The sequence below is a fragment of the Equus caballus genome, chromosome 2 (genome assembly GCF_041296265.1).
Source record: "Equus caballus isolate H_3958 breed thoroughbred chromosome 2, TB-T2T, whole genome shotgun sequence".
NCBI lineage: Eukaryota > Metazoa > Chordata > Mammalia > Perissodactyla > Equidae > Equus > Equus caballus.
This window is the reverse complement of record NC_091685.1, coordinates 46,564,217-46,583,693: the sequence shown is the minus strand read 5'-3', so window position 1 is coordinate 46,583,693 and position 19,477 is coordinate 46,564,217. Positions and strand designations below refer to the sequence as shown.

Sequence of the window (19,477 nt, the reverse complement as noted above, 5' to 3'; positions counted from 1 at the left end):
TGAGTGTGGAAGCTTGTCTGGGTGGACAGCAGGTCCCATGCAGGAGCGGCATGGGTGTGCAAACGTGGGCACCAGGCCATGCTAGTCTGCATGTGACTCCACAGCTTGGAGAGACCCGGGGGGTCAGGGCTCAGCAGAACAACATGCCCCACCCCCGGCAACTGCGTGGGCATTTGTGTCCACACCGAGGACGGGAGAGCCGAGATGCCGGCCCTGCAAATTCCCACGCTGGGCGTGGGGCTGACGGGTGTCCAGAACGGAAAAGGAAAAGCGAACGGCAGAGGCAGGAAAGCAGAGGGCGGCCCTCCCTGGGGTCTCACGGCGGCCTTCCTGCCACTCCAACCAGCAGCCCAGAGCCACAGGATCACAGAGGAGGGAAGAGAGACCGGCATGGCTCACCTACCAGCAGCGGACGCTGGACACAGGCGCACCAAGCCCAGGCCCTGCCCCAGGGGCCCCTGACCATAAGTACCAAGGCCAAAGGCGCGTTAGCACCCAGACCCAGGGCTGCATCCAGCGGTCTGGGCTCCCATCCCCTCGGCCAAGCCCACTTGGGCAGGGGGCAATGGCACAGCCCCTCCTGGGTTCCTGCAGCAACAGACCATGTCAATCCCCCAGACGGGCTGGCATCCCCCGGGCAGCAGGAAAGCAGGAGTCAGTGAGGGGCAGGGACAGCCTGTGGAGAAAACTCTGGGTCACCACACTCAGTGTCCTCCCAGGGTGCAGTGACCTCTGAGGGTCTGCTCCAGAGTCATGGGCCAGGCCGCCCCAGCCACCCAGGGCACACACAGGGGGTCTGGAGGCCTCCACGGTCCTGGGACCCCAGACTTCTCGGAGGCACAGCCAGGGCAGAGACTCCCAGACCCAGCGCCCACTCCATCCACAAATCCAGAATCCCGCCACTTCTCACCCCCACGCCCTGACCACCCTGGGCCGAGTCCGCCACCTCTCCCCTGGGCCATCGTGAGCCCCTGGCCATCCTGCTCTGGCCTCTGCCCTGCACAGCAGACCGTGTCCCCCCTCTGCTCAAACCCTGCACCGGCTTCCCATCCTTACAAGAGCTCCAGGACCTGCCCCCTTGCGATGGGTTGAATCATGTCCCCCAAAGATTCATGTCCACCCAGGACCTCAGAAAGTGACTTGTGTGGAAATAGGGTCTTTGCAGGTGTGACTAAGGTAAGGACTGAGTTCACACTGCATGGGGATCAGCCCCAAATCCAATGAAGTCCTTATGAGAGAGAAAAGGACACAGACACACAGGGAGACGGCGGCCACGTGAAGACAGAGCAGAGACTGGGGTGACGCAGCCACAAGCCCAGGAACACCGAGGACCGCCAGCAGCCGCCAGGAGCCGGAAGATGCAGGGGCTCCTCCCCCAGGGCTCCCAGACGCTCGCAGTCCTGCCGAGGCCTCGACTTCAGATGTCTGGCCTCCGGAACCGTGAGAGAGTAAATGCGAGTTTATTCAAGGCCCATATGAGCAAGGCCCACTGCTCACGTCACAAGGACCATCCATGCCCCAGACAGAGGGTCGTCCCAGACCCCCATCCAAGCCAGCAGCCCCTCCCTGGGCCCCTTCCCGCCTCGTTGCGCCCTGGAGCATTTTTCACACACCTGCTGCCACAGAACCGCTTGCTTGCTTTCCTGAGTGTTGCCTGCCATAGGACATGAGTTCACTGAGAACAGGGCTGGAGCCAGTCTCTGCCCTTGCCACCCTCGCGCACCACCCACAGCGCAGGGCCGCCACAAATGTTCGTCAAGTGGATGGCCCGTGTCAGCACTTCCCAGCAAATGCTTCAGGGGCACTTTTATTATTCTGACTTTGGTGCTTCTTTTCCTTCCTTTCTTTTGAAAGAAAGAATTAGTTTGGAAAACACTACATAGTCTGTCTCAGGAATCCACAGTGCCTGTTAGCATATTAAAGGCTCTGAGAAGTCCTGCAAAAACAGAACCTGCTTAACCGTGCTTTGCTCAGAGCTCCCTGGACCACAGAATCCCCTTCCCAGAGCTCTTCACATCCCACAGAGCTGGTGTGGCTCCTCAGGCTGTGCCCCTCCATCCTGTGGCCTCCTCGGATGGACTGAGCCCAGCCAACATGGAGAGAGTTCGAGACCAGAGCTGCAGATGGTGTTCCTGGCACCTCACTCCTGGGGGCATCCACCTCAGGGTCTGCATGCTGGGGGTCTGGGCGGCACAGCTACTCCAGGCCTGGCACGTCTGTGCAGTCAGGGTCCCCCCCTTCAATGAGGGGAAGCCAGGACCCAGGGCAACTAGAGCTGAAACATGAGGAAGCTCCAGGCAAAATGTGTCACCTGAGTGTCACTGATAGACATGGAATTCAGAGAATCACTGAGCAGGGAGACGGGGCCTCCACAGCAGAAGGGGTCAGAGCCCAGCTGCCCCCCGGGCGCACGTGTGCGGGGCCACGCGGATCCTGGGGAAGCCCCTGGTCATCAGGCAGCACCGCCCCGCCCAGCCAGCACTTCTTCTCTTCGGTCACGGCCTGGTCACAGTGCTGCTAAGTGGGTCTCGGAGAAGTCCCAGCAGCGTTCGGAGCTTCCTGCCATTGTCTCGCCCAGGCACTGCGCCTTCTCCTCGGTCCTACACACACACCCCAGGGCCCTGACACTGCCCCACACGAAGCTGCATCTCCCAGGTGTGCAGGTGCCTTCCCCAGCCGCCCACACTCCTCCTGCCCGGGGCTCCCGCCAGCTCCCTCACACCCCAGGCCCCACCTGGCTGGCCTCGCCTGCCCGTCCTCACAGCGATGCCCCAGTTGGCTCTGTGCTCCCCATCACACCCTTGTCACATCAGAATCTGCCAGCAGCCAGCCTCCTCATCAGACCTGAGCTCCGCACGGGCAGGCAGTGAATACCCACGGCTTGGTGGCAGCTGAGCAAAAGCCAAACGAATGAAGGAGTGCAAGAATGAATGAATGAATGAACAAACCAATGCACACGTGCCCACACCCCTCCCACCCGTGAGAACCCCCACCCCGTCTCCTGCACGCACTGGTGACCCAGACACTGGGGGACAAGCAAGGTCCCAAGAGGCCAGATCACAGGGCTTTTCCTGGATCATTAAAACAAACAGATAAAAGCCAAAAGCATAAATCAGTAAATCCTGACCTAAAAATGATTTTTTAAAAACAAACAACCAAGAAAGCCAAAGCTTCAAGTTCAGGATACACATGGGGACCCTGTCCTGTGTCTCCGGCGGATGTGACAACCTGGACCTCCCGGGCCTGGCCCCCCATTTCCCCACCACCTCAGCCTGGCCCCAGCCCATTTCCCTCAGCTCCGCGAGGCTCAGGCTGCCCTGGGGAGGGTCCCAGCCGAGACCCCTCCCCAAGCTGAGGAACTTGAAGTGCTTCTGCCCTTCTGGGGCCCCACCTCCCAGTGAGCAGTGTGGCCTGGCCCCCCGCTGCATCCCTTCCCCTGCCGGCCCACCAGGCCAGGCATAAGAAGGCAGAGCTGTGGGATAGGCCCGGAGCTCACACAGAGCTAGACTGGGGATGAAACGCTGTCACAACCCTGGCCCTGTGGACCTGTCCCAATTTGAGCCCCAAATTCCCAAGAAGCCAGCACTCAGGCCTCAAATCCGAAGTAGGGAGAGGTCAACCTGGCCTCCCAGGGTGGGGCTGGGCCTTGGCCCTGCACTTCCCTCACCTGACCCTGGAACGGTTACTCCAAGACACAGGTGAAACCAAGGATGACCGGACACCAGCTCAGGGGTGCAGGAGGAGACAATAATCATGGGGACGCTGCCATGCAAACCTGCACCTGCCCCCCGGCTCCCTCCCCCAGCCCATGAGGGGTGCGCACACCCCCCACTCTGAGCCTGCACTGCACTTGTGCACCCATGTCCCTTTCTGGGTGTGAGAGGCCACGCTCCCCACCGTGAACCCCAGGAGTGGCAGACCTAGGCCCCACTCCCTCTGCTCGCCCATTATTGGTTCACCAGTTACTGGAGCCACCTGTGGCAGGCCTGAGGAGCCCCACCTCAGAGCAGGAACCCGGGGGACCTCAGTTTTGATGTCCGCCTTGCACCCCCACTCAACAGACCCCTTTATTTTCCCAGATGCCAGAAGCAGAGACCGTCTCCCATCAGCCACTGCAATCACAGCGCCAGGGAGAAGGCTGCTGTCGGGGCCTGGCCACCTCGCCGAGGGCCCAGCTGGCCGGCACCCAGCCCCGGCGCCTCTCCTGCCTGCACCGGAGGCCCCTGAGCAGCTTCCTTCTATTGCGTCCTCCAACTCCCTTCCTGGAGAGAATTGTTCATTTCCTCTCCTGGAAAAACATTGCCACATCCTTTCCTTTCCCCTCTTCCCGCTGGAGTTGGCATGAGGACGTCTCTGGACCCCGTTTATGGGCCCCTTCATTTTCTGTGTGAGGAGGGACCCAGGGGCCATGAGGACCGCTGTGTCCAGTTCCCGTCCCAGCCACAGAACGACCCACCCACACTTAGCCCCCGACTCAGGGGAGCCCTGACCCCAGCCACTCCCCACAGCCCAGCCCCATCCCTCACCTCACGTCACCAGATGCCACGTCACTGTTCCAGGGGAGGCCAGGCCTCTGGGCCGATCTCTCCAGGGAAGAGATGCTGACTACTCTTACCCAGTCAGCCTCACCTGCCGGTCCCCTGTTCCCACAGCCTCCCACCTGTGCCCATGCCCACTTGCAGGCCCACCCGTGCCCACACCCACCCACCTGTGCTCACAGCCTCCTGTCCCCACAGCCACCTGCAGGCCCACCTATGCCCACACCCACAGGCCAGCTTCCCAAACAGCTGCTGCAGCTGGACTCCACTGCCGTGAGCCCTGTTCCTTTATGAAGCAGAGGACTCACAGCCACCCGCTAGGATCAGACAAGTCACTTCCAGCCCCAGCCCGCTTCTCAGGGCCTCAGCCTCTTTGTCTATAAAAGAGGTTGCTGGTGCCCCCCGGGTTGGGTTGTCATGTGCGGTGTGGTGCCGCTCGTATGTGCTGATACTCAGGGGTCCCGCTCTCTCTCTGAGGGAGGCAGCGGCTGACTCCACTCAGTAGATGGGAAGACTGGGCCCAGGGTGCCAGCAAGTGGGAGGTGGGACAGGAGTCGCGCGTGCCCACAGAGGCCAAGGGCCCACTGCCCAGCACCAGACCTTTCTGGGACCAAAGCAGGCAGAAGGATCCCGAAAGCAGGGGCATGGGCATGGCCAGGCAGGTGGTCCAGGGGTCACACCCCCTAACACCCACCCTGAGCCAGGCTCAGAGTCGCCTGAGCCCACGGACACCAACTCGTGGCCCACAGCCACCCTCAAACCCCTTCCTGATGCCAGGCTCTCAGGCGCCAGCAGCCAGCCCCAGACCCTCCAGCTCAGAGCCCCCACAGCCCAAGCTTGCTCTTTCTGCAGCTCCTGCCAGCATCAGCACCGGGGGAATCCACCGTTCCTTCTGTCAGTGTCTCGTTCTAACAGCCTGTGGCGACAGAGTGGCTGAATGAGAGGCCCTGGACGTTGCTCATGCTGCTGGGAGCAGTCGCACGAGCGAGGAAACGCAGGGCCTGCATCCCACCGCAGCCGGAGGAACCCGGTCCCTTAGACACGGCCTCTGCCAAGGGCCGATATAGTGTCTGCAGAGTGACAGGCAAGACAGCGTGAGGGCACTCACGGGAGAGGCAGCCCCGGTCACCAGGCTGCTGGCTCCACCCTGGGCAGCACCTGAACACGGTCTGGGTCTCCATGGTGTACACCTGCCTGTAGCTTGTGTAGTACACGGTTCTAGAAAAGAAAGAGAGAAGGGAAGTGTTGACCATGGAGAGCCCAGCACTCTTGCCACACCGCCTCCCCAAGACTGCGTCTCCAAGCGTCCCCACTTCACAGCTGAGCAGGTGGAGGCTTGGAGGCAGGTAGAAGGTCTATGACCCTAGGCCGGGCCACACCCGCGTGGACGAGGGGCCAGCAAGGGGGTGCACGGCTATCCGGGAGCCAGCAACAGTGGCCTCGTGCCGTGCTCTGCCAGAGAACACGCTGCCCCGCCCCCACCCCACCCCCACTCAGCCGGGTCACGCTGCCCTGGGTTCTGGCTGCACCCCCGACTGCAGGGCTCCTACACCCCAGCTCCTCTTCAGGTGTCCACAAGGACAGGACTGGACACATGGACGTGTGGGGGCAGGAGGGAGGGAGAGGGACAGAGAGTGGAGTCACCCAAGGAGAGGAAGGGGACACCCCTGGGGCCACCCTGTAGCCTCCAGACACAGCAACCCCTCCCCCTCCCACTGCAGTCTGTAGGAACAGAGACCGACAGCGGCCAACAGCCGCTGGGTCAAGAGCCCTTGAGCCCCTGGGATGCCCAGAGGGCCTGAGCTCCCGTCTCCAGGGAACAAACACACCCTTGCGTGCAGAGGCTCAGCTCTCGGGCCACCGTGGGGACCCAGACCCCATAGACAAACAAGGGCCACTGCCCGGAAGCGTGAGTGTGTGCACACTGCACAGGGCGCCTCGGGAGGGCTGTGCAAAACCCGCCTTGGCAGGACATGAAACCACTTGCCTGGACAGAAACCGACCGCAGCAGCGGACAGGATTTGGCAGAGCGGAGAGTGTTTGGGCCTTCCACCGTAAATATTTATCCCTTTCCCGGGGCTACGTGCTGCTCCCTTCGGGCACCCGGAAGACGGGGCCCACCAGCCCATCGGCCACCCCTGTGTCCTCGAAAGTTAGAGATCCCTGGAGAGATCTGGTCAGCCTGTGCCTCCACGGCCCTCAAGAAAGCTGACCCCTCATTCCCCTGCAGCTCACATGGGAGACAGCTCACACGGGACAGCTCACATGGGACACAGCTCACATGGGACACGGCACATGGGACACAACTCACATGGGACACGGCACATGGGATACAGCTCACATGGGAGACAGCTCACACGGGACAGCTCATGGGACACAGCTCACACGGGACAGCTCACATGGGACACAGCTCACCTGGGACATGGCACATGGGATACAGCTCACATGGGAGACAGCTCACATGGGACAGCTCACATGGGATACAGTTCACACGGGACATCGCACATGGGATAGCTCACACGGGACAGCTCACATGGGACACAGCTCACATGGGACACAGCTCACATGGGACATCTCACATGGCATACAGTTCACACGGGACAGCTCACACAGGACAGCTCACATAGGACACCTCACACAGGATAGCACATGAGTTACAGCTCACATGGGATACAGCTCACGTGGGATACAGCTCACACGGGACAGCTCACATAGGACAGCTCACAGGGGACACAGCACACACAGGACACACCTCACACAGGAAACAGCTCATGTGGGACACACCTCACATGGGATACACCTCATGCGGGACACACCTCACACAGGACACAGCTCCCACAGGAAACAGTTCACACAGGCTCCCAGGCGCCACCACAGACCTGGCTCATGGCAGGTCCACGGTCAACAGTGGCTATCAGGCTGGTGCCCGACCCTCCACCTTCTGTGGCCACCTCTGAGCCCAAGCCACAGCATGGCGGGCTCTCAGGGGGCCCTCAGGGGAGGGGTACTGTGTGTGCTCGGTGCTCTGGCCATGACCTCCCCCCTCCTCCCTCCTCCCTCCCCGCTTTCTTCCTTTGCGTGGACCACAGCCCCAGAGGGCAGCAGGCCCCTGATGCAGCCTGGGCAGCCCCCCTGCCTGGGGTGGCCTTGCATGCTGGCGGGTTTATCGGGGAAATGCTCCTGATACACTAGGAGCAGGGGGACATGGATGAAGGAGGGCTGGACGCTGGTCTGGCAGATGGGGAAGGGAGGGTGGGGGCTCAGGGTCAGCTTCACAGGGAAGCCGCAGCCTCTGTGGGCTGGTGAAGGATGAACAGGAGCAGGTCAGCAAGAGGTCATCCTCGGCGCCGGCCACAGCCTGGACAGCTGTTGGAGGGACCCCCGGACGAGGCATTTGGGAACCTCCCACGGCCGGCTCGGTGGGCTCAGTCGTGGGCATCATGGGAGGGAATACGACACGTTAACGGTGCCCAGGGCCCTCCAGAAGGGAAGTGAGGCTGGGTCCTCCCAAACACTGGGTGCTGGGTCCAGGAGACCCCACAGGCCACCTGACCGCCCGTGGGCACAGAGGTGGCGAGACGGCTCCCACTCACCTTGAGCGAAGGGGTACCTCGGCTATGTCCCTGAGCCGGGCAGACCAGACGGCTACCCGTCCACCCAGCTGCCCCCAGCCCCGCCAGTGAAGCAAACTGCCCCCGCCGATCCCCGAGTGGGACCACCGTGTTTTGGGGAGGGAGGCTCCCAGGCCCCTCGAGCTGGGCCATGCGAGGAGAAGATCCCCGAATCCACTTTGTGCACAGGCCCTTCCTGAGCCTTCCCAGGAGACCCTGACACAGAGCACAGACCCCCAGGCACGCAGCATGGCAGAGAGCCTGTGGCCCTGCCCGCACATGGCCGGGCAGCATGGCCCCCTGACAGTTGGACTCGCCCTGCCAGATACCCCGCCAGGACGCTGCAGGCACCCAGCCACTTTGGAAATGCTACTCCCGCCCTGCCCAGGCCAGCCTGGAGACTGGCGACGAGAATCACCTGACCGCCACCACGGGGGCTTCCCCAGTGCAGCCACCACCACACTCGCCAGTCCTGGGTCCACAGGGCTTCTAGCTGCTTCCAAAGCAGTACCCTTTCACCAGGAGCTGCGGAGGAGGATGCAAAGGACGGGACCTGAGTCCCGTTTTGTAAACACACACACATCCTCGAGAGCGTGGAGGCTGGAGGACAGGCTGCAGCATGTGCCTCTGGGGGAAGCACGAGAGAGCTTTCTTCTTTTTGCCCAGGTGTCTCCACCTCAGCTTCCGCACATTCGGGGGGCCCTTCACGGCCGCGGGCCAGCCTGCGCGCCCCAGGAACTCGAGCACTCCTACTCTGGCTCCAGCAGCCCGTCCTCCCAGCTACCCTACGCAACCCAAACTCTCCAGACACTCTAGGGTCCTCGGGGTCAAGGACCACCATTGGAGCTCCGCTGCACCTTCTCTCCCATGAACACGTATGTATCGTACAGCAAACCCACGTTCAAAATGAAAGCTACACCCCCCATGGGGCAAACCAGCCGCCCTGGGGCTCCCGGGTCAGACACAGCAGGTTCACGCCCCACACAGACAACACCACGCACGCAACTTCCCAAAGACCTCGCCGAGAGGCTGGATACCACACCCATCCGAGGACACAGCCCCATATTCCCTCATCCAAACCAGAGCTGCCCCAGCTGAGCCCCCTCCACCATCCAGCTTCGCACCCAGGCAGAGTCCAGGACCCGCATCTATAAGAAGATGAGAGGTATGCAGAGGCACACCCTGCATTTGATTTTGAAATAAAATCTTGAGCAATAAAAGGTTTTGCACGGGCTTGGGAACGAGGCCCAGGGTGAGGCAGCAGCCGTCTCCAGCCAGGAACTCAGCAGGCTGGGCGCCCATGTCTCACCTGCTTGAGTGACAAGCACCCTCCCTGCAGGGCCCCAGTCGACCCCATGGGGTCCTCCCCCGCAGAGACTCCCTTTCCGAAGGGTATTCCTTCTCCCCAAAGGGTCTGCACCTCCCCCACAGGGCCCCCCATCCCCCTCAGAGCCCCTCCTCCCTGCAGAGTGCCCCCCAGCCCACCAAGGCCCGGGTGCCTGCGCAGCAGGAATGCTACAGTCTGGGAATTGGCACTGTGGCAGCCTCACCCCAAGGGGCCTGTGAGAGGCCTTGACCTCAGATGAGGGGTTCAGGGGGCTGCAGGTGGCCCTGAGACCAGGACAGCCCCCGCCCTGGCCACCTCGCTCCTGGGCAGTCAATGCTGCTTTTGGTGTGAGCAGAGACCCCACTCCCATGAGGGACCTCGGGACCCCAGCACATACCTCCGCTCGTGGCCAACACACCACACCTGCCGCCCACAGCCCGGCTTCCACACGGGCACGGTTTGGCTGAAGGCCCGCACACAGGGCTGGCGGCGGCCCACCAGGGTCAGCTCCTGCTCAGCACACACGTGGGGCCTGGGACAGAGGACAGACAGTCAGCACCCCGACTACCAACAGCTGGCAGGCAGCAGTCCCCCTGCATGCCTGCTCTCAAGTGTCCAGTCATCCGGAGCGGGGTCCAGACCCCAGGCCAGTCCCCACGGCAGGATGCCCAGCCAGATGCCCACCCCAGGCCTGCACAGGGGCTCAAAAGGAAAAGGAACAATGACCACAGGGCCACATCTGAGCATTCCCCCACGCATGGGCCACATGCTGCCCATAGCATCGCTCCAATCCTCCCAAGACCCTGACTGGTTGATACCACTGCCCCCTTGAAAAGGGAACTGGGGGTCAGCAGGAACAGCAACAACGTTGACCCTGAGTCTTCTGACGGCACTCCTAGGTTCTCTCTGCCCCACCATCCCGGCCTCAGAGATGTCCCCCGAGCTGGGCATGCTGGGGCACGCAGCTAAGTGGGAGCTTGCTCCTGGCAGGACAAGCAGAGCAGCAAGGTGTGGAAGAGAGGGGAGTATCCAGGCAGCGTGGAGTGGGGGCATGCGGGGCAGGGGCACGGCCGGCTCCCGGTGACCACCATCCCTGCAACTTCAGGGGTTCCCCAGCCCTCCTGAGCCCCAACAGGTGAACGTGTGGACAACGAACATGCCCGCTCGGGAAGGAAGTGGTGGTGAGTGCGACAATGAAGAAGGGGCCCACCCTGCTCCGGAAGGTGAGGGGAGAGGCGTCCTGGAGACAGGCCAAGCAAGATGTCCAGAGCTCGGCCCGCCCCTCGCCTGCCCTGATTCAGGGACCGGGTGGTCCCCACAGAGGCAAACTTCAGGAGAGATGGCAAGGCTTCACTGCTCCATGGGGTTTTTGAGCCGGCCAGATTCCACAGGGCCTCCGAGAAAGAGGGTCCGGCCCAGAGCAAGGCGCCTCCTCCTGCATGAGCCAAGCTCTAGGCTCGCGCCTCAGATGAGTCTGCCTTCCAAGCTGGGGGCACAGCAGGCCTGGAAAATGGGGCACAGGCCCCTCCCCAACTCCCACCTGAGGTCCCCGCTCTGCCAGGCCACATCGGCACAGCCCACAGCCCCTGTACCTAAAATCATCTGGCCTCATTTCCACCCTCCCACCCCACGCCAGGCAGGGACTTCATCATCCTGACAAGGCCCCAATGTCCATGGCTGGTCTGCTGGGCTGGCTGGTCCTCCCAGGCTCAGCACTCGGAGACTCTGGCCTGCCCTGGCCCAAGGCCGGCCACAGGCATGCACACCCACATACATGCATACACACATGCACTCACAAGCATGGGTGCACATACATGCAAGTACATGCACACAAATGCACATGCGTACATACACACACTCACAAGCATGTGCGCACACACATGTGTACACGTGTGTATACACACATGTGTGCACGCACACACACATCCTTGCCCTCTGGCTCCAGGTGGCTCTGCCCACGGGAGGACCAGCAGGAGATGGGGGGGCGAGAGGAGAGAGAAGCTGGGTACTTGCCCTTTCTCGCTCTCCTCCTGCCACGGGTGGTTGGGCAGGGGCTGCACACCTCATCCCAGGCCACAGCACCCTTGGGTGCCCCGCCTGCAGCTGCAGCTCCCTGGATTCCAGGGAATGGGCCCTCCATGTCCTTCACCTCAGCGATGGAATTGCCTTCCCATGGCTGCCACCCGAGACACCCTCTCTGAACTCGCCCTTCGCCCAGGGAGCAGAGTGCCATGCAGTGGGAAGTCCCCAGCTGCCTCTCCTGGAAGCTCATCAGAAATGCAAATTCTCTGGGCACCTGGACCCACTGACTCAGAAGCTGGGGAGGCGGGCATCCCACTGTAACGAGCCCTCTGGGGGATACTGAGGCACACTCATGTGTGAGATCCACTAGCCCAACAGCTCGCAGCACAGACCCTGCTGCCAGGCGGCCTGGGCTTGGACCTCAGCTCCCATGCACATGGAGGAGAAGCGCGAGCTGCAGCATGTCTCCGCGCCTCGGTTCCTCGCTGGACGATGAGGACTCAGCCCTGACCTCGCAGGCTGTCGTGAGGGTTAAATGAGCCAGTTCAGAAGGCTCCTGACAGCCTTGTGGGTGTGAGCTGGTATCGCTACCGATGCTGGCGCACGCGGGCAGCAAACGACTGCTTCTCTATTCAGGGAAAACAGTGCCATTTGCAAACTGAAATCAGCCCAAATGAACTGCTACAGGTGTTGCATCACTTTTGTTCCAAATTCTTTTGCCCACACCTGTGCCTCGCAAGGCAAATACCTACTCTCAGCACTCCCAGTCAAGAGTGGAAGGGAGCGGGCCTCTGAGCTTCCTGGCAGCAGGCCCCAGCCTGACCCTGAAACAGCCCCCGTGTTGTGGGTGGCCATCATGAGTGGCTCCGTCATCCTCTGAGGATGGAGGTGACACTGAGGAGAGCAGTTACAAGCTTTAGAACCAACAACCCAGGCTTGGGGCCTGCTGCGCAGTCTGAGGAAAGTCACTGGCCCTCTCTGAGCCTCTTTCAGCATCTGTAAAGAGGGTGCAATGGCAGCAAGTGCCTCTATAGCTCCTGTGCTCTTGAGATGAGACTGCATGTCTGGAACCTGGCACGGACCCTGGCTCAGAGGAAGGCCCTGTGTTTCTGGGTCCCAGGGTCCCACATGCCCTGGGATGTCACCACCATGCCCTCCTGCCAACCCCAGCTCAGCACACAGGATGCAGCACTGGGGCCTCAGGGAGGTGACATCACAGAGCGCAGGGGTCCTTAGGGGCGCCAGGGGCTGCAGGGGGAGCTGGGGCAGTGGTCTGGCCACGGGTCAGCAGGAGGAGGGGCAGGCCATGCAGAGCTTGGAAAGTCAGGACGAGGCAGGAGACTACAAAGTGAACACAGCTCCGTCGGAGAGGGCTCATCGCAGCCACGGGGCCATCCACTCCCAGACAGAGCACGGCTCCTGGAGGCTGGCGGGCTTCGCCCAGAGCTGGGGGTGAGGGTGGGCACGACATGCATCTTTCCAGGTGGGTGTTCCAGGCCCCTGGGCTTCAGGGTGAGGCAGTTAGGCTGAGAAAACTAGGGATGGCCAACCTGGCCCAAGCAGGGATGGTCGGCTGCACACACCCCCGTGTCCAGGAGGCCACACTGCCAAGGAGCGTCTCCATCACGCCTGTGCTCCCGGGCTCCCGTCTGTACCCCCACAGCTGGCCTCTGAACGTGCATCCCCTGGCCTGGGTGCAGCCGGTATGTGGGGAAGCTTCTCGCTCTGGGCTTGGGTGAGCCCAGTTCCAGCCCCAGGGCCTGAGAGTGTCATGACCCCTGGGGTCCCTCCCACTAGACAACTGGACAGTAAGTGCAACGTCACCACGTGTGCAGCGCCAAACACAGGGCCTGGCGCGCAGCAGCTGGCGATGCATGTGCACTATGTCCCCTTCCACCAGGAGAGGCGGGGAGGCAGGGCCCCAAAGGGGAGGCTCCCAATAGCTGCCCACGGTTCCCTGAAAGTATAATTCAGCCTTCTGACTCCTGCCTGGTGGGCAGGGGGCTTCCAAACGGCCCGAGGAAGGCTCAGCCTGGCAAATGGGGCCGTTCCAGCCCTCAGGGCCAGTGGGTCCAAGAGCTACTTCCAGGTGGGGACTTGAGCTTGGGGGACCATCTCTCCCTGGATGGGAGGGGTCGATATAACTAGCTGACTCTGAAGCACTGGCCATTTTCCTGGCGCAGCTGCCCAGAGCAGACTCCAGTCCCGGGGAAGCAGAGTCCTGGAGCGGATGCCTCCTCCGAGCTGTGCAGCCCCAGACCACGGCTGGCCAGGGCCCCAGTGTGTGCACATCACCTCCCCGTCCCCAGACTCTGCTCCCACAGTCCAGCCAGCAGCCTTGGGCCAGCCCTGCATGCAGTCAGCAGTCATTCCAGGCCCAGGAAGAAAGGCAAGCCATTCTTCCACGGCTGCAGAAATTCAGTTTAGAGGCACAAATAAGAGTTGGATGTTTTGAATCTGGACACATTTGGCCTATGGGAGCCAAAGAACCAGCCACTTCGTTCTCCACAGCCCAGCGGAGAAACGGCTCCAGGGTCCAGCAGAAGAGCCTTCCCCTTACCCCGCTGAACCAGTGGCACCCATGGGGCAAACTGTATGTCGGGGCATGCGCCAGGTGCTTACAAGACCCGCGTGGGCAGCAGGGAGCTCAGTGGGAGTGGGGCGGTCTGAGGATAGAAGCTCCAAGTGGCTACACCCCAGGGCCAAGAAAGAGGGACAGAGGCCCCTAGAGAGGCAGCCACCTCTGCGAGTGGGAGGTTCCCCAAGGAGGAGGAGGAGGAGCAGTGGGCGGAGCCTTGAAAGAGCCCAGGATTTGAAGAGCAGGGAGGAGGGAGGGAGAGGCGGCTTTGGGAAAAGCATGAAGCAGGGAGAGACAGACCTCTCATGTGGCCACTAGCTGCTGGCTGGAAAGGCTTTCCCCAGCCTGGCCAGGGGTCTCCCGGAGCCCCAGGTGAGCAGGCAGACATCACAGAAACGGGCTCTGGCTCCCCTCCCGGGGCTCAGGGACGGGAGTCCAGGAAGAGCGACCAGCAGTCTGCACCGTGCACAGGGCAGGAGGCCCCCTCTTGAGAGCGGAGCACTCTGTCCTCATTGGCAGAGCAGCTGCCCACCCAGCCAGCAACCTGGAGTTCCCAGGAGCTTGGGTGTCTGGATGTCCCTGGCCAACCAGGTAAAAAGCTGGCACACTGAGCGGCCGACCGCCACCAGGATAATCCCGTCGGAGGCTGGAGATTTCCCTGGACAAACTAAGCTCCCTGGGACGGATCACAGGAAAGAGGAATGTCCGGCAGAAGTCACGTGGAGAGTAGCGACCTAGCCACTCACATTCCTGGATGCACAGGCTCCCAGAGCCTGCTCCCAGGGTGAGGGTCCTGGGGGCATGGACTGACCCCTCCCCAGCTCTGCCTGGAAGCCTGTCCTCTCCATCCTCCATGGCCAGGTGCACCAGGCCCTCCAGGAGGCCCTAACCCGGGCCAGGCCAGGGCTGCCCCCCACCCCCCTGCAGCCCCTCGACAACCTTTCCAAGCTCTGCAGGCCCCAGGCCCAGCCCCCTGCAGAAGCACGGCCCTCCTGCTCTTCTTCCAGACTGGCTCACCACGGCACCAGTGTTCTTTGAGGCCAACAAAGGATCGATTTGCTGTTTAAAAGAGACCGCTAAACGGCCCGTTGGGGAATCATCTTTCAAAATTAAATGCATCTCGGCTGGCTCCCCGACCCTCTCTTCCTGCCCATTCTGGTACTGAATTCCTTCTGTCTCTCAGCCCCAAAGCACACGTGTTTAACACACAAACCAACTCCCGGGCGGCCCCCTGTCTGGGCACAAGCCGCCCCTGCACAGGCCCCCCAGGCCCCAGGAGACAGGCTTTGGGAGGAAGTGGGAACTGACTGCTTCCTTTCTTCCTTCTCCAAGCTGGGCTCCCTGGCCAGACCCTGCCCGGCAAGGAAGGACTCAGATTCCCTCACGTCGGGTGCAGAGCGCAGCATCTGCCTGAGTGTACAAACCCACATTGCAGACTTGAGAGAGAAGAGGAAGGGGAAGGGGAGAGGCGGGATGGCCCTGCCACGGAAGCGCCCCCAGACCCAACCCCGGAAACTTGTCTCTTAACCTCCCCCTCCCCAGTTACGGCAGAACCACTGTTCTCAGAGCTCCAGGGACAAAGCCGACCAGGGACCGGGGTCTCTCCGAGCCCTCCCGCTCCCGCTACTCACATGCTGGGCTGCAGGCGGAGCAGGGCGCTGGCGCCCGCTGGCACGGCAGGGAGGAGCAGCACCAGGGTCAGGGCCACCGCGCGCCCCGCCGCCCTCGCCTCCGGAAGGAAAGGCATCGTGCCCGCGGCCCCGCGCCGGGTCCCTCCTCCGGTCCCTAGCTCACAGGCAGCCCTGGGGGTTCGCAGAGCCGCCGCCTCCACGTGCACCATGACCCCGGGGTACGCACGGGGCGCAGCCGCAGGTGTCCGCGCAGGGTCTGCCGAGCCCGAGGACGCTGCAGGTGCGGAGGGTCCGGCTTCCCGCCCGCGCCCCTGGGGCAGCGCGGAGACCTTCCCCGCGCGAGCGAGCCCTGTGCGCGCCGAGCCGCGCGCCCGAGAGGCCGGCCCGCCTTCGCCACGCCCCCGGCCGAGACCCCAGCCCCGACCCCGCCCACGGCCCGTCCCCGCCCACCACCGCCGCGCCACGCCCCCGGCCCGACCGGCCCGCCCAGACCCCTACCCCTAGCCCGGCGCCTCCAGGCTTCCAGTCCCCCCCAGGCCCGCTCCAGTCCTCAACCGGTCACCAGCGCCCCCAGCCCCCCCTCCCCGGGCCGGCGCATCCCCTTCTCTCTGCCCGCTCCCCTCAGGCTGCAATTCCCAGGTCCCATGCGATCTGAGAGACCAACCCCGGAGGGACGGAGCGCCAAGGGGCACGCCCCTTACCCCCTGCAAAGGCAGTTTTCCGCGGACCCCGGACCCCAGAGGCCCGCGCTTGAGAGCAGCCCTCAGCCCTTCTCCCTCTTAAGTACCCTGGGGAACCGGCCTTGCCTTGTCCTCCTTGCGGATGCTCCTTCCACCATCCCCTCTGGCACCCTGTCCCCTCCTGCACCGGGCGAGCTCTCCCTGTGCCTCTGAGCACTCCCACTTGGCACCTACATTGGTGGTCACCGACCGCCCTCAGGGCATTTTTATCCCTATTCTGCTCAGAGCGTTCTTGGCCGATGGCCTGGGGTTGGGGGCACCCACCTAGTCACCTGAAGCTGTGTGGAGGGCAAGCCCCCCCCAGGCCCAGCTACAGAGGCCCACAGATGATCAGCCTCACTTGCAACGCCTTCCAGGGCCTCTTCCTTGGGACTTTCCTCCTCCAACGCTTGGTGGGGTCTGAGTGACCTGGAAGGCTGAAGAACCCCCACCCTCACACAGAGCATTGGCTGGAGGGGCTTGGGAGGCAGAGACCCCCAGCTGTCCAGAAGCAATGGAGATGCAATAGTGCCCCCCATCTACCTGAGTCCTGCACACCACCTGGAGGGTTACAGTCATCCTAATTGGGGGGGGGAGGGGGTGTCCTGTCAGGTCTGCCGGCTGCCACTGTACTGTACAGATGGGGAACCTGAGGTCAGGGGGCAGCACCCCCAAGTCACCCAGCTTGTAAACTGCAGATCTGGGAATCGAACGCAGGGTTCTGGCTGTGGGGACCTTTGCTAAACCCCCTACTCTGTTGCCTGTAAATCAGAGAAGACCACTCAAGTGCAGACAGTAGACAAATGTCCGGGAAGTCTGATTGCCCCATGGCAGGGAGGGCATCTCAGTCAGCATGGGCTGTGTAACAAACACTGCAGACCAGGAGGTTTAAACAACAGACGTTTGTTTTCCTGCTGTTCTGGAGGCGGGAAGTCCAAGATCAAGGTGCTGGTGGTGGGGTGGCTGGTGAGCCCACTTCCTGGTTTGCAGAGGGTCCAGCCCCTCCCTGTGTCCTTGCCAGGTCAGGGAGACAGAGAGAGAGCACGAGCAAGCTCTGGGGTCCCTTCCTCTCCTTATAAAGCTCCAGCCCTAGAGGATCAGGGCCTCACCCCCTGACCTCATTTAACCTTCATCACCTCCTTCAAGGCCCCTCCAAATACAGTCACATTTGGGGTTAGGGCTGCAAGATGTGGATTTGGGGAGACACAGTTCAGTCCACAGCAGGGTGATTTCACTGTCTTCTGAAACCCCAAATACAGGCTGGCACCTGCTTGCTGATACCCCAAACGTGACCCTTGTGTGCCTGCTGGGCTCCCAGTCTTACTCCTCAGCCCCTCGCTGGGATCACAGCAGCAGGGCTGACCCACGCCTGGGTTCCCGGCCACACACTCTCCCAGGCTCCCTGACACCTCGTCCTCCAAAGACAGGCTCTGAGTGCCCCACACTCCTGGGGTGCTGTATCCACAGTCCTGGGGTACAAGTAGGCATTTGTGAACCCCAAGAGCTTCCCAGCAGGTCCACCCATTTCTCCATCTTTACAGCTTACCCTTCTCTTCTGGACCTGCCCGATAAGTGCGTGTTGAATGACTGAGTGAACACCTTTAAGATGTCACCAGCCTCTCCTCTGAATTCCATCCTGCCCCCAGACAGTGGAGTGAGGGTGACTCATGGTTTCATAAAATTCCCCAGTTTCTCAGAGGAAGAAGGAAAGAATTTGGGTGGATCCATGTTTGGTGGGGCCTGAAATATATAAAATTGGGGGGCCCTCTTTAAGAAAAGCAATGTAAATAAAAGTTATTTTGCTAATTGTACAAAAATACATGACCCGGTGCACACATTCCAGTCCCTCTCCTGCCCCCAACTTGGAAGGGCCCCTGAAGTACCCACCCACCCCACTGTCCAGGGCATCTAGTACAGGCACCAAGGGAACAGCCCTAAGGCAAGTGCCAGGTGGGCAGGCAGGTAGGAAAAGGGTGTGCTCTTCTTGCTGGAAGTCCCTTTGCTCGGCCACCTGCCCTTCCCCAGGAATCCACTCAGTAGGTCTGTGGCCACCCCCAGACAGAGCCAACATTCCTGGGTGTAGGTGTGGAGAATGAATCCGCACCTCTCAAAGCAAAGCCACCCTCACGCAGGCCGTCCGGCCTCCCTGATGCTGCCCCCAGCACGCCCGCCCGTCTCCTCTGCCCAGTCTGAAACTTGAGAGGGGGGCAATGGGTAAGCATCTGATGGTTCGAATCCTACTGTGTTTTCTGCACAGATGACCAATGTGCCACAAGAGGGATGCTTAGACTTTATACGTGAAACAAGTAACCGAGCTGCACGTATGTGTTTAGTGCTCTCTCATAAGCGGATTTCACTCAAGGAAGTTTTCTTTTAGGGTCACCAAACCAAACAGATGACACACAGTAAATATCCCCTAAGAATTATCTATCTCTGTCCATTTTCGAAATAAAGGGACAGTGTGTGAGACGCTGCAGACATTTTCCTGGTCTGTACTTTCAGTTTTAATACAGTTGACGATGCTTCCAGATGATATGTTTCTAATTTTGTGTACTCAAACGTATAGTTTTGTTTTTTAGTTTAAACAGTTTTTTTTTAAAAGAAAGTATGGTTTTTCACTCTGCTGTTTCTTCCATTGCTTAGAATTAAGCAGTTAGTGTAGACAGATCATGAATATGTTCTTTCTTCACTGACTTTTTGTATGCATTTATTCCACGTGGGATTTACCCTGCTCTGTGCCGGAAGGCAGGACTCTCACTAGTTGTCCACTTGTGCCGGTGCCACCTGGCCAGCCTGCTTCCACCCACGTGACACAGCATCTCAACTGGACAAATTGCAAATAGGATCTGCCTGTGGGCACTTCCACTGACTCTGGCGCCACCTCCAAGTGGCTTCACCATCTGCCCTGCAGCCCGCAATGAGACAGGTGCACCATGGTCGTCCTTCCAGAAGCTGCTGCTGACAGGCGTAGGTGACTGCATGGAGCACCTCCCTGTCCCTGCTTTATGTTCCCCCACACACGACACTAGTAATTCCCGCCCGTCATTCTTT

General features: G+C 61.2%; 1 protein-coding gene across 32 annotated transcripts in view; it reads right to left on the bottom strand.

The window, feature by feature from the left end:
* MEGF6 (multiple EGF like domains 6) overlaps positions 1–16,087 on the bottom strand; it is a 102,431-nt gene extending 86,344 nt beyond the window's left edge. For 28 of the 32 annotated variants that reach the window (XR_011433706.1, XR_011433711.1, XR_011433710.1 and 25 more), the window contains exons 1-3: positions 15,708–16,087; positions 9,874–10,008; positions 5,647–5,756 (exon numbers count right to left, since the gene is read on the bottom strand). Coding sequence is in view for 27 of the 32 variants with exons in the window: in XM_023635932.2 (XP_023491700.2) it covers positions 5,647–5,756; positions 9,874–10,008; positions 15,708–15,916 (454 nt within the window). In the remaining 5 variants the exon portion in view is untranslated. The remainder of the gene's footprint in view (positions 1–5,646; positions 5,757–9,873; positions 10,009–15,707) is intronic. The other 4 variants (XM_070254292.1, XM_070254287.1, XM_023635940.2 and 1 more) reach the window with 3 other exon arrangements.
* Positions 16,088–19,477: the final 3,390 nt, after the last annotated feature.